This window comes from Asterias amurensis, chromosome 22 (assembly GCF_032118995.1).
Source record: "Asterias amurensis chromosome 22, ASM3211899v1".
Taxonomy (NCBI): domain Eukaryota; kingdom Metazoa; phylum Echinodermata; class Asteroidea; order Forcipulatida; family Asteriidae; genus Asterias; species Asterias amurensis.
Window position 1 is genome coordinate 6,235,920 of NC_092669.1, and position 13,782 is coordinate 6,249,701.

Here is a 13,782-nt window from a genome sequence, read left to right on the forward strand (position 1 = left end):
GTCCGATTGTGTTTTTTAAGTAAATTATGTTCACGCCTCACAACTATTCACAACACAATTGGTTTACCAAACAGATAGTCACGACTATTTTTGTAGTAGTCGTGGCGGCATAAATAATCTAGTAGTTGAAATGTGGTAGATGCGACTCGACTAAGCAATCAAAAGTCGAGACTTTGACACGAGTCGCACTAGTCCCCCAGGCTTTTAGGAGATTCTGATTGGTCAGTGTTTTATTTGTAGTACTTCTTTAGACACAGGTACAAGAACAAAAAAAACAATCCCAAAATCATGTCTGGATATATGGTGATGATTATGATGCATTTCATACTTTTTAAAGTCTGCCTGATCAAAAATGGAGTGCTGAACTTTTCTCCAAAATAAACAAGCACGGCTCTTTAATCTACTTCTGTAGTGCTGAGGAGGCTGTTGCAAAAACTTCATAGGAATCTTTATCTCAAGGGGTTATCAATGGTGGAGATGCCATTAATCCAATGAACCTTCTAAGATCTGGCTTCCAGTTTCAGACCTTTTCATCAGCAATGACTCTCAACCCTGTCCTATACTTAAAAACACTGGACACTATTGTCAAAGGCCAGTCTTCTCACTTGGTTATACTCAACAAATATACATAAAATTAGAAACCTGTGAAAATTTGAGCTCAAGCGGTCGTCGAAGTTGCGAGATAACGATGAAAGAAAAAAGCACCATTGTCACACGAAGTTGTGTGCTCTCAGATGCTTGATTTCGAGACCTCACGTTCTAAACCTGAGGTCTCGAAATCATATTCGTGGAAAATTAATTCTTTCTCGAAAACTATATTACTTCAGAGGGAGCCATTTCTCACAGTGTTTTATACTATCAACCTCTCCCCGATACTCATTACCAAATAAGGTTTTATACTAATAATTATTTTGAGTAAACACCATTAGTGTCCACTGCCTTTAATTGTTTGTTTGGTTGTTTTGTAACTAGCCCACTGCTTCTCCATCTCCAATGCAAGATGACTCTACTAATAGAACCCATAACATCAAGACACATAAGGAGCTACAGAATCTACAGTACTTTGAGAAATATGACGTCCAAGAAACTTCTTATCATTTATTCACACGAAGCATTGATCTGCATCTGTGTGATGAGATGAACCAGCCAGAGCAGGGTGAGTTCACACACATTATTATTACTATTATTATTATTAGAAGTATTATTTTTATTAGTATTATTATTTATTCGGCATTCACACATGACAATCATACAGCACAGAGCAAGACAATAATCAAAATGAGACAGGAACATACAAGAGCCAGCAACACATGCCAAGAAAAACAAAAGTTAACGTAATAACTGTTTCCAATGCTACTGGCTTACAAAAAACATAGAGAGAGTAGGGAAGAGTACTATTTTATACACAGCAGAAAAAGGGGAATAATTATTATTTAAAAAAGGCACATTTAAACATTGATTAAAACAGAAGCACCCGGTTGGGACCTACATGTATACTGCATTATTGGAGGTCAAACAATTGTGAACAATACAAAAGTGCCGTAGTTTAATTGACCTAACTGCTGTCACTAACTGCTAACTGCTGCCATAGCTACATGTACATGATACTGCTGTCAGGTACTCACCAGCAGCAGTATCATTGTACCGTAATTTTCGGATTATAAACCGCGGTTTATATGTTGATTTTGACATTTTTTTGAACTCCTGCGGTTTATTCTCCGGGCGGCTTGTAAGCCGACGTATAAATATTTAAGAGAAAAACGGCATTTTTTGAAAGAAAGATCGTTCGTAAACTATTTTAATAATAATGTTTTTTTTCTTCAACGAGAACAAAAACCTGCCTGTGTGATGACAAAATCCTGTTGAAAATCCCACCACAATTGTATTCCGATCCGTGTTTCCTTTGTAAAACGTTTATCAACCGCCCTCAGCTCCCCCTCTCAGCGCAACTCGGGTTAGACTAGACTGGTGCCCGTCTATTTATCCTAGCGATCTGTACATGCTGACGTCAGACATTCAAGCTATACTCGTGTCTCAGCGAAATAGACTCGTCCCCTGTCTATTTATCCCACGATCTTTACGCAAAGAACTATGCCGCGCCGGGGGTCAAACAAAACGTTTTCAAACCGCCTGATTGTTGAGTCCAGTAACATTGGGAATTTTATTTCCAGGCGGCGCAAATATGATGGCGTAGCACAACCCGTCGGCGAACATCGCTCAATACGGTGCCCCCCAACATCGGTTGTGCAATTTCGAGATTGAGCAGCGCAATTAACAGATTGCTAGCTTTACGAACTCGCATGTGTACATGTGCATAATGTGCACGCTGCAGGATACATTACTACACACACGCTACATCCGTCCGCCCGTCCGTCGTTGCAATATCTGTTGTGGATCCTCGTTGTGGGACTACAATAAAAGGGAGGGAGAAACAACCACTTTTCTTATTGAAAGACCCATTTCAACCTTATTTCCCGTCTACTCCGATGTTTAATAAAAGTGAATCCCCTGTCCTTATGATTACGCAAACAATAAGGTAGCGTATTTTGTTTCAACCGCTATACAATAAAAGTGAGGGAACAACTTTAGCCGTCCCCATTATTATTTCGTTTATATTTTATAAAGGAATTTTTTTAGGAGCTGTTTACATGTTTAAAAAATGTTCCTTTAAACATTGTAAACAGAAACAACAGTCATAGACAACTCTCGTTTGTGTTGTGGTACATGTAGCCCTGAAAAGGACTGTTTGGTTTTGGTTTGTCTATTTTCTATTTAAACAAAACGGAAGGCAAAGGATTCCTTGGATATAAATCTTCGCACTGTTTCTTTATCACTGCTTCTGCAGACGAATCCTATGTTGAAACGATAGTCAACGCACTGTCTGAAGTTAATTTTTATTGCAACACGATCTCACTTACCTACAAATAAAGTAGGATTTAACTTTGTCAATTTTTAAAACTGTTATTGGGTTTTTTCAGTATCACAATAATAAACGTATTTTCAGTTGTAACTTTCATCAATAATTATCCAACACAAACAATAATGTGGTCCCGCAAAGGGGGTGCTGCCAGCTTACAAAAAGAATACTATCCTATAATAGATCATTTCAATTACGATCAATAGTGTAAACTTCAATATATTTCTACTCTAATTACGACGCAACTCCCACATTGCGGCAACTATACAAGACTGACTGATGTGCCGCCCGCCTGTCACTGCACATCGCCACAAAGAGGACCGCAAACAAGCACGGCCCCTTTGTGTGTACGCATGCGGTGATTGGCCGTTTGATGATTGGCCGTTGTTGATTGGCCGGTGATAGTTCCATTCATAAAATCTTGGCTCGACTTCGGACGGATCGAGTAGAGCGGCTGCCCATTGTACAACAAATAGCTTGAACGTCTGACCCACGCTTCGAGGCTCGGGGCGCAGTCTAATCAAACGTGGACAACTTTTGTCTACAGAGGGCGATGCGATGCAGGGCAAAGTTCAACTATTTCTCGCTGGCGTTGTCGACCGATCTTTGATTCACGGACAGTTTGTTCCTAAAGAAGTTCACAAAACATGGTCAACACAACCGATCATCAAATCGCAAATTCTTGAAAAGGGTTGTTGATGGAAACAAAGTATAACTCAGGACTGATAGTGTGAGATAAAAAAATCACCCGTAACGCGCGGCAGGTTTGCGTACTTCACTTCCGTGTTTTGAGGTTAGTTTTTTCATGTTTTTTATTTTTATTTTGGTCGCGGTTTATACGCCGCGCGGCATATACGCCGACACCTAAATATTTTTTTGTATATTTTGAGGAAGTGCGGTTATACGCCGCGCGGTTTATAATCCGAAAATTACGGTATGTTGATCGTCTACTGCTGCGTGTGCATAATGATTGCATGTACATTGTAATGTTGTTTTATTCACAAAGTCATCACACAAGCGCGAGTGGAATATGAAAAATATAGCCCATCTGTTCCATTAACAAAATTTAAAGTAATTTATTCCTAAACCTTAAAAGTGATTTATGCAAAACATTTGAAAGTGGAGTAATGTTGCACTGATGGGTCAAACTGTACACTACATTGTACATATTTGGTTTGCTGTAACAACATGTGTAGGCCAAATCTACTTGCCAAGTAGAGTTTGTTCTTTAGAAAACTGTCTTGCTAATATTCTACTAGAGCGGAGTAGACTTTTCAGATTTTTTGGGAGACTTCTCAGTTCTGAAAAGAACTGTCCTGCTTTTACCTAGGCAGAAGGTAGAAAATCGGTTGGGACTATGTACATGTACTTAAAATTTTAGGGTCTACATGTAGCTTGCTCTAGTCATCGCCAGGAGACTGACACAGTACAGTGTATGTTTTCATGTTTATTACTGATGACATTAACCTCATATCTTTATTGTTTTTCATCTTTTTCTAACCCCACCTTCTGGCTATCCAATAACAGGAATGGAAGGTATTAATGCATGATTGTATAAAATCTTACTTGCTAGGGGGTCAAGATATTGTTTCTATGTATCCAGAGTGAGTACCTGTGCAGTAGCTCTATGGAAAGTCAATCAATCCAATGGCTGACATGGCCGACTGATAACAAAATAAGCAATTTTGTTGAGTTATGATATAAAATAGACGTTAAATTTGCATCTGGGATAAAGAATATTGATTTTGGTTTTTATCCATACACTGATGTGTGTTAGCACTGTACTGTATACATGCGCTCAGTACTTACCCAAGTTCTGTGAAAAAAAATCACCGAGGGTATACGCGATTCGTCGTGCACATTTTTAAACGGCATTCTAACACTTTTGTTGCGCTGTAAAGTTGCTTTAGAGGAGGGTTATAACGGCTCTTTTAAATTTTCCGTGATGGATTTGATTTTCCATCCTTTAATAATTGTTTTGGGTATGAATGAGAATACCCTCCCCCCCGAAGTGATACAAATAATGTTTGAGAGCGCCCTCACGTGGGCAAAAATACTGCACATTCCAGGGGTGTTGCTTTGTGCAATGAGCAGTTGCACATGTTTATTTCCTGGATCTAAGATTCATGTACTAATGAGCCCATTTTGAGATCTTGCATTGTACTGTACGTAAAGTTGAAGTTGTGCATTTTTTTGTTGTGCTTATCATGGTTTTTGATTTTGTTTGTAGTCAGATAGTGTGTGTTTACACATTGTGCATGTGGCATGTGTTGCACATGTACATACGTGTACATTCATCCTGTCTACATTGATAGAAGGCAACAGAACCAAGTTGTTTTAGTTGTTCATTTATTTTGGTCAGAGTTCATAAAGTGACATCGTATTACCGAAGAAAGGGAGAGGCCAGAACCTACGTTTGGCAGTTACATTTACTTATACTACATGTACCTTGGATTAAATAAGTGACATTGCTAAACTAATCAAACAAATTCCATGCACCCACTAATATGCATACATACATTTCAAGTTGCAGTGTTTACTAACATGATAATCCTAACGCACGTTCATGTATGCTTTACAAATACACTTTACTGACTATGTATTGTTTTTTTCTGTCTACCTGTGTGTCATTTATACCGTAACATGTATGCATTGTTTGCAGTGCTAGTCTCGAATGGATTTTGTTTTACTTGTTGTATAGAATGTTGCATGAGTTCAAATAATTGATGTACAGCTTACTATATGTCCAAGCCCAGCAGCTGACAATCTTTACAACATGGTTTAAGTCCACTCACCCATCATTTCTGAATAAGTTGTGCCTTGAAGTTAGGATCGATTTCAAGAAAGTTTTAAATACGTATGCCACGTCTGAAATTGAAAACGACACACGGCATGATTGACAAGATCCCCAACTCATTTTTAGTGTTGTTTGTTATTTCTAGAGAAGTTTAAACGTCGCATTGAAAATGGTGCAATGCAGATTGGTCTCCATGGTTTCTCGCTGGATTACTACCCGTTCCATACAGCAAGTAAGTACACATGTGTTTCCTTTATAATAATAATAATAATCTTATATCACATACATGTATCTACCAAACAAGGTACTCAAGGTGCTGAGTACAAACTTTCAGACAGATAGGTTATTGCAGTGATGAATTCTGAGACCCAATTATGTAGTACCTTAAATAACGGTTTACAACGGTGCATACAGCAGCCACAGCCAGGAACACCGGGGTGAACCCCTTTCAGTCAAAATACTTTGCTATGCAGAAGTGCTGGATGAAATCGTTCCCCGGCCTAGAGCGCAGCTATAAAGAAGATTCTCCGACGTCTGCCTGGTTCAGTGACCCCGAAAAGGGGTCACCAGACTTTTTTGTCCCCAATAGATCAGGTGACCTGATGATGCATCAAGGATAGGATGTGAAACTGTCGTCACAAATAATAATAATAATAACATACAATTTATAAGGCGCACAGTATCTGGAATATATTGTAGAACCAATCAAAGGCGCCAGATGCTAGCAAGTTGACAAATTGAATAGATGAGTCTTGAGGTTGCGTTTGAATGTTGACAGATCAAGTGTGCCCCTCAGCTCGTCTGGCAAGGAATTCTAGAGACGGGGTGCACAGCTGAAAAAGGCACAGTCTCCGTAACTTGCCAGACGAGTTTTGGGAACATAGAGTATGAGTGATGATGAAATGATCTAAGGCCTGTTGTCGATTTCACAAAACTCTTCCTAACTTAAGACTAATCTTAGTACTTAGGATGAGTCCCAACCCTGCACTGTAGCATGCAGACCTTAAGATTAATCCTTAGTTGCTCGTCCTAACTCGAGATAAGACGTGTCCTAACTCTTTGTGAAATTGACCCCTGGTCTCATGTTACGTATAATTACGTTGTCTATACTGTAGATGATAACAATATACATGTAAACACCCTATTTGTGTTATTTGAATGCAGGTAGTAGCAGAGAACATTGGGACTTCTATGATGAAGCAATGAAGACATCTGATAAATGGATTCATACACTACTTGCACATCTCAAACAACAATATAAATATGCAGCTGATTACATCACCAAGAAAACGGCCAATAAGGGTCCAGTTCAGCCTGGAGGTCAGAGTTCAAATAAAGGTACATTGCTTCTGTTTGTCTGTGGTCTTACAAATACAGAGTGCGTTCAATTAGCTTCCCTGGGTTGACTAAGCTTGGGCAATGTTGCTTTTATTTTCCCACGATTTATCATCAATAAAGAATCGAGATATTCGACTATATCGCGATTTATATTTAAGTCACATTGTTTCATATCTTACGATGGCCAATTTCAATAATTTGTGGAATAATTGTGGAATCTTGCAGTTGTTTCTGGGACTTTATATTTTTTTAAACAGCCCTTCGTGGTTGCAAGACGTCTCAATTAGGGAAGACATCAAGATACTTCATCAAAACCATGATTTGCCGATAATTTGATTAACAAGAAATCAAGACGATATGATATCGTCTAAGAAATGGTATCGCGATTTTCGATTACATGTATATCGAGATATCACCCACCCTCTCGTGGTGACGTTATGCACCTCGTGCCAGCCCCGCCCAAAGTGACCCGGGTCAGCTCCAAGTGCACTTGGAGCTGACCCGAGTGAGCCCCTGGAATGACGTCAAAGCTATTCGAACGTACTGGGGGGCAGACCAGGGTCGACCCGGGGAACCTACATGTAATCGAACGCATCCATTGAGATGGCAACTACTTTGGTACATGCATTACTACAAGTACAGAAGTTCATGTTACACTGTACATGTACATACATGTACATTTGTACATGTACAATGTACGTACTGTACAGGTTTTAAAACATTTTAAACTATTTTTCCAACACATCACCCATTAAAGGAATGCTGTAATAGAGAAAGAGGCTTAAATAAAACATCCTTTTTGGTCTGGCAACTCACACCTGTTATCTCCATGTAATTCCTTTTCCAAACAGCACCTTGACTGATACTTGGACGAGCTGGATGATAATCTTTTAGCCTCATTTGTCTGTGGAAAATAGACTGTACAATTCCTACATTTGCCTGCTGATACTTGGGTGATCATCTTTATCAGTGCTTTTTTTGTAAGTAAATTGACAGCTTTCGAATTAACTTCAGTCCTAAATTCTGTTTTTTATTTTTGTTGTCTTCCATTCAGAGCGAACGACACCCCCACCCAGACCAGAAACTGGACCTAAACCGAAAGTTCAGTGGGCAGATGCTGATCAGACTAAAGGTCATCCCCAGACCAAAGGTCATGAGGTTAAAGGTCACCAGCAAACCAAAATGCTGCAGCAACAGTCCTTAAAGAGCGGGCAGCATGTCAAAGGTCAACCTGTGAGTCGACAGAAGTCAAGGGTGAAATTGATGTCACATAGCATGGTGGTTAGACTGAGGGACTTTAAAGTTCATACAGTGGCGGTGGGGAAGAGTGCTGGGCACAATACCAAAACAAACAACTTCTTATTCCAGTCAGACAAGAAGACGTTTTTTCTGCCTGGTGAAATGCCCTCCATTCACATCGAGTACACTTCCTTCTACTTCCCAGATGAGCTCAACTTCCCAGGTTGGTTTATTTTTCAATCAAATGTCTGTCGTCATTATTTGGGACAGCTCCATTAAAGATTTTCCAAGTTTAGCAACAAAAACATTGGTAACTTTAAATTAATTTCCCCAGTGGGTGTGTCTACATTGAATTGCTTTGGTCATCAAACTTAATACATTGTAGATGAGCAGTTAAATTGCCTGAGCAGTCAGTAGCCCTACTGGTCTGTGCATGATCCAATTAAGTTCACCGTTTGGAACAGGAATTAAATGGAGATGACATGTGTCAGTTGTCAGATGAAAGGGATGTTTTATTTTGGCCTATTTTTTTAATGGAGGTTTCTCGTACTGATTTTTCAGATAAATAACCTGGCAAAATCCACAGCTATGTTTTCTTTTACAATGGCAATGCACAGTATCATTACCTCCTGTTGCTAAACCTGGATGGGAGACGTTGTTAAACAATGCTGATTGGTTAATTTCAAGTGACTGCTCTGCATACATGCTTGTTAAATGTTTTGAATGCTTGTGGGGCGCTTGTCGAATACTTACTACGCGCGTCTTGAAATGCAAGTTTTTTCATGCACTACACTTAAAATGAATCATGTTTTTTGTGTGTTCACCCAAAACTGCAATAGAGTTTGACATATCACCAGATCAAAAAACAAAAGCTAGCAGGCGATACGGCACGCTGCCCATGGTTGTGAGAATGAAATTACGCAAAGCTAGCGGGCGCGCTATGGTAGCGATATGGAATTACACAAAGCTATCGGGCGATACGGCACGCTGCCTATGGTAGCGAGAATGGAATTACGCAAAGCTAGTGTGCGCGCTATGGTAGCGATATGGAATTACACAAAGCTATCGGGCGATACGGCACGCTGCCCATGGTAGTGAGAATAGAATTACGCAAAGCTAGCGGGCGATACGGCACGCTGCCCATGGTAGTGAGAATGGAATTACGTAAAGCTAGCGGGCGAAACAGCGCGCTGCCCATGGTAGTGAGAATAGACTTACGCAAAGTTAGCGAGCAATAAGTGCGTTCATGGTTGGGAGACTAGACTTCAGCAAATTTAGAGGGCGATATGGCGCGCTGCCCATGGTAGCAAGAATAGACTTTCGCAAAGTTAGCAGGCGATACTGCGCGCTGCACCCAGGGTAGTGAGAATAGACTTGCGCAAAGCTAGTGGCCGATACTAGTGTGCGCTGCACCCATCGTAGCGAGGCTGGGAAATAATCCATGCAAAGTTCTTGGAACCAAGACTACTATTTGATAGTGAACACTGAATCTAGTGAAGTTTTGCTTTCGTGCACTCACAATTTTTGAACAGCTTGATTTGATGAAAGTTGCAGATTAAATATTTTTTTTGTTCATTTTTTCCCGCATGAATTTGCTGTATATTTGATGTCCAGATATGAGCATTGAAAGAATTGGTAATTATAATGACCTCAAGCATTCTGTGAGCTCTCATATTGGGAGTTCCTTCTATGCAATTCTATACAAACTAATTTATGTTGCTAATCACACTGGTGGTGGAAACTGATATGTAAGCCTTTCTGCTCAGCTGTAACTTTTCTTCTGTAAAATGTACTTATTGGCTGTTTCATTATTTGTAAAAACTCATTTTTGCTCTAATTTCACTTAATCTTGATTGCTAGCACTGACAGGATGCTGGTTAGCCTTGCTCAAGGCAGTCGCATTATTCGCTCCGAAAAGACCAGCTGTAAACCCACCCGCCGTATACCCTGTGCATGGTGTGTGCGATCACACCGAATGACCCACCCGTATACACACTGTCACATCGCACGAATACTGTTCACACAAGTCATCGCACTCGTACACCACTAACCGCATGCTGAGGCTGTCAGGCCGACAGCCTTGTCGGGTCTGTATCTTCCCGTTTTAATGTGTTGTATTGAAAAAATTCCAATAGTGGACAAAATTGGGGGGGCTCTAGGATATGCTAGTATGCAGCTCGTGAATATGCATATCGTTCGTCAGACCTATCAGACTACACAGGATGTGAGGCAAATGAATTATTCATTTTGACGTCCAATCACACACGCCTATCATGCTCGCTGAGCGTCTGTGGTGGTGGTGTGTGATGATGTAGACATGTCTCATCTTTCGCGGGCATTATGGTAATGAGCTGACCGTGGGAACTCTTCGCTTATTATAGTAATGAGGTCAGTGGCTTCAACACAGACCCTACAAGGCTGTCGGTCTGACGGCCTCCGCATGCGGATAGTGTACGGGGGCATCGTGTCGTGCGATGTTACGCACAGTGAATACGGGTGGGTTTTACGCACAGTGAATACGGGTGGGTTTTTATACAGCGGCGGTCTTTTTTCGGAGTGAATAATTCGACTGCCTTGAGCAAGGCTAGATGCTGGTATACAAATATTGACAGCTTTGAGTGCTATGGTTAAAACTACGATTCCCGAGGTTATCCCCGGGAGAGTTCTATTTTTACGAGGCGCAGCCGAGGGAAAACGGAACGGTCCGGGATCACTGAGGGAGTCAAAGTTTTAACCATAGCAGAAGTAAAAGCAGTCAATATTTGTTTTATAACACCCCAACATCCTCGTACACGTAACTTCGCACGCGCACTTCAGATACACAGATGCACAACTGATTGAGTTCGAGGTGGGTAAAAAGACGTTTGGGTACTGCATGCCGTGTGATAGTTGTCGGACTATCACACGGTAAACGATGCACTATCACATGGCCGCCGTTTCTAGTCAAACTCAGACATATCATGTGACGCGCTCTAAACCAATGAAAAGGCAGAATTTTTGGAAGGGGTGTTATAATCTCTGTTGCTCTGCACTGCTCACATTCTTGGTGTCAAGCTTTTTTTCCTTGCAAATAGAATCTCAATCAATGCTTGATCATTTTTTTATTAAATAAGCAATTCTGAATTCTGCAAACTTGGAATTCGGGACGAAGGTATGTTAATGAAGCTTCATCACGTGGAAGAACAGTTTTGCTATTGCAGGTGACCTTTGTTATAACCTGGACTCTGTCATATCGTATGCAATGCAGAAGTCCAACCTGGGCTACATTTTGATGGTTTTATGGTTTTGTTATTTTAATTTGTTGTCAATGCGAAATTGCTTAAAATCACAAGGCCAGACAGCCACGGTGAGGGCTACACTTAAATGTACAATGTAACTGGTTTCGGCTGTCGACCCCAATCAACCGTTACCAGGGGCTTGGGTACGTTACCACCGTCTGCGTGTACTCCTGGGGCTGAAACAGCGTTACCCCCTTCACAGTCCGTGTGTAGGCATGGGTATCATCCACTAGTGGCCTGGCTGGCAGAGTAAAATGCACTACCTTGTACCATGTACATGTACCTTCCCAACTTGTTACGAAGCAATAATGGTTAAACAGCGGCTACAGGATAATCTCAATATTTTAACTATTACCTTTTTTGGCTAAACAGACATCGTAAATACTGATTTATAACCATTTTACGCTTAAAATTTGCATTTGGTAATGAATAATTCAAGTCAAAAATGTACCTCTCCTCGCGGCTTTTTCAGCCGAGAGTCAAAAACGGCTTATCTATTATAATGACCCCTTGACGTCAGTGGCGATTTTCCCTAATTGAGTTTGTACACAGTTCTCTACCTTTGGCCAACTGAGGGTGCTATTTCTGCATCTAATAGCGCCAATGACATCACGATTCCTTTGTCGCGCGGGTTTGTTTGACCTCAAGTTTTTCAGAATTTTGGCTTGGAGTGTTTCGGGGAAAAACATTTTTACCATGTTTAACGTGAGGTAAGAGACTGGTTATATGTTTTTTTCTGTTTCCTATGGACTGCATCTATTACAAAAACTGTAACAACTATATATTTCTGAGCATTCTGTAGCCACTGTTTAATTGGTAAATAGCTCAAGGACACAAGTGTCATGCATGACCAGGTTTTGAACCCAAACTCTGCTGCCGACAGCACCAGAGCTATGAGTCTGTTGAACTAGACCGTTCGGACATGACATGCCACACTCAATTTTGTGGCATCCAAGTTTTGTCGGAGGATGAATGTTCAAAACAAAGGAAAAGAAAACACTTGTGATATATACTATGCACAGTACACAAATAACCTGTCTTGTATGTAACAACTAATTAACATATTAGGGGCCTACTGTATATCAATTGTTTGTACTGTACATATCCACATGGTGTATGGCTGCTAGTATGGATGACAGTGTGAGATAATCAGTTCCCATTAATAAATAACAATTTTTGTTTACACTATTTATTACTAATTAAAGGCACTGGACACTATTGGTAATTACTCAAAATAATTATTTGCATAAAAACTCACTTGGTAATGAGCAATGGAGAGCTGTTGATAGTATAAAACATTGTGAGAAACGGCTCCTTCTGAAGTAGCCTAGTTTTTGAAAAAGAGGTAATTTTTCACTCAAATAATTAAAGACTTCGACTGCAAAACCTTTAATTATGCATTTGTGCAATAAGCTTAAGGGTGTTTTTTCATTCATTATTCTCTTCGATGACCAACTGCGCCCAAATTTTCATGGGTTTGGTATTTGATGTCTGGGATACACAATGCTGGTGTTTGACAGTTACACATGTAGCAAACGTGGCCAGTGCCTTCAAGCGTATTTAAACTTCCTTGCAAATGCGACTGCGATGCAAATTTCGACCTCGCAAATTCATAATGAGCAATTCGGAAAGGGTTGCCCTGTGCGCTCGCAGCAGAAATGCACAGTAGAGGCCAATTGGACATCCAATTTGACGTCCAATTGGACGTCAAACGGTGACGTCCAATTTGCTTTGCACGAATCATTCACAGGAAGTAGGAACCTGGCTTTATTCAAAGGGGACCAGACTTTAGCTTCTTCCAATCTCAGTTTAGAAACTTGGAGGAATGGGATGGAACACAAAATGGCTGACTATGGCGTGTTGTTGCAGAGTGGATAAGAACTCGGGACTCCAGGGCTGGTGTCTTTTGGGGTCGAATCCCGATTGTGACACTTGTGTGACACTTCCTTAAAGCAAGACACTTAACCATTATTGCTGTGTCTTTCAAATGGGATGTTAAACTGTACGTGTAGGTCTTATGTGTTGTGTAATGCACATTACTGAGCTCTGTATTTTAAAGAGAAGGGGTTCCTGGTCTTATTTTTTGAACCACTGCAACTACAGTGGTGCTAACAAATGTATGTAAGGACGAGGTCTCATGCTTCAAAATGTAGCACAAACTGTACCTTGCACCAAAAAACAAAAAACTGAGCAATTTGATACACCCTAGGGGT

At 40.5% G+C, this 13,782-nt stretch overlaps 1 protein-coding gene across 3 annotated transcripts in view; it reads left to right on the plus strand.

Moving 5' to 3' along the window:
• The window catches only part of LOC139953837 (bridge-like lipid transfer protein family member 3B), a 53,940-nt gene that overhangs the window by 19,702 nt on the left and 20,456 nt on the right, over positions 1-13,782 (plus strand). For 2 of the 3 annotated variants that reach the window (XM_071953408.1, XM_071953410.1), the window contains exons 8-12: positions 973-1,156; positions 5,860-5,946; positions 6,879-7,052; positions 8,107-8,514; positions 9,906-9,926. In XM_071953408.1, coding sequence (XP_071809509.1) covers positions 973-1,156; positions 5,860-5,946; positions 6,879-7,052; positions 8,107-8,514; positions 9,906-9,926 — 874 coding nt within the window. The remainder of the gene's footprint in view (positions 1-972; positions 1,157-5,859; positions 5,947-6,878; positions 7,053-8,106; positions 8,515-9,905; positions 9,927-13,782) is intronic. The other variant, XM_071953409.1, reaches the window with a different exon arrangement.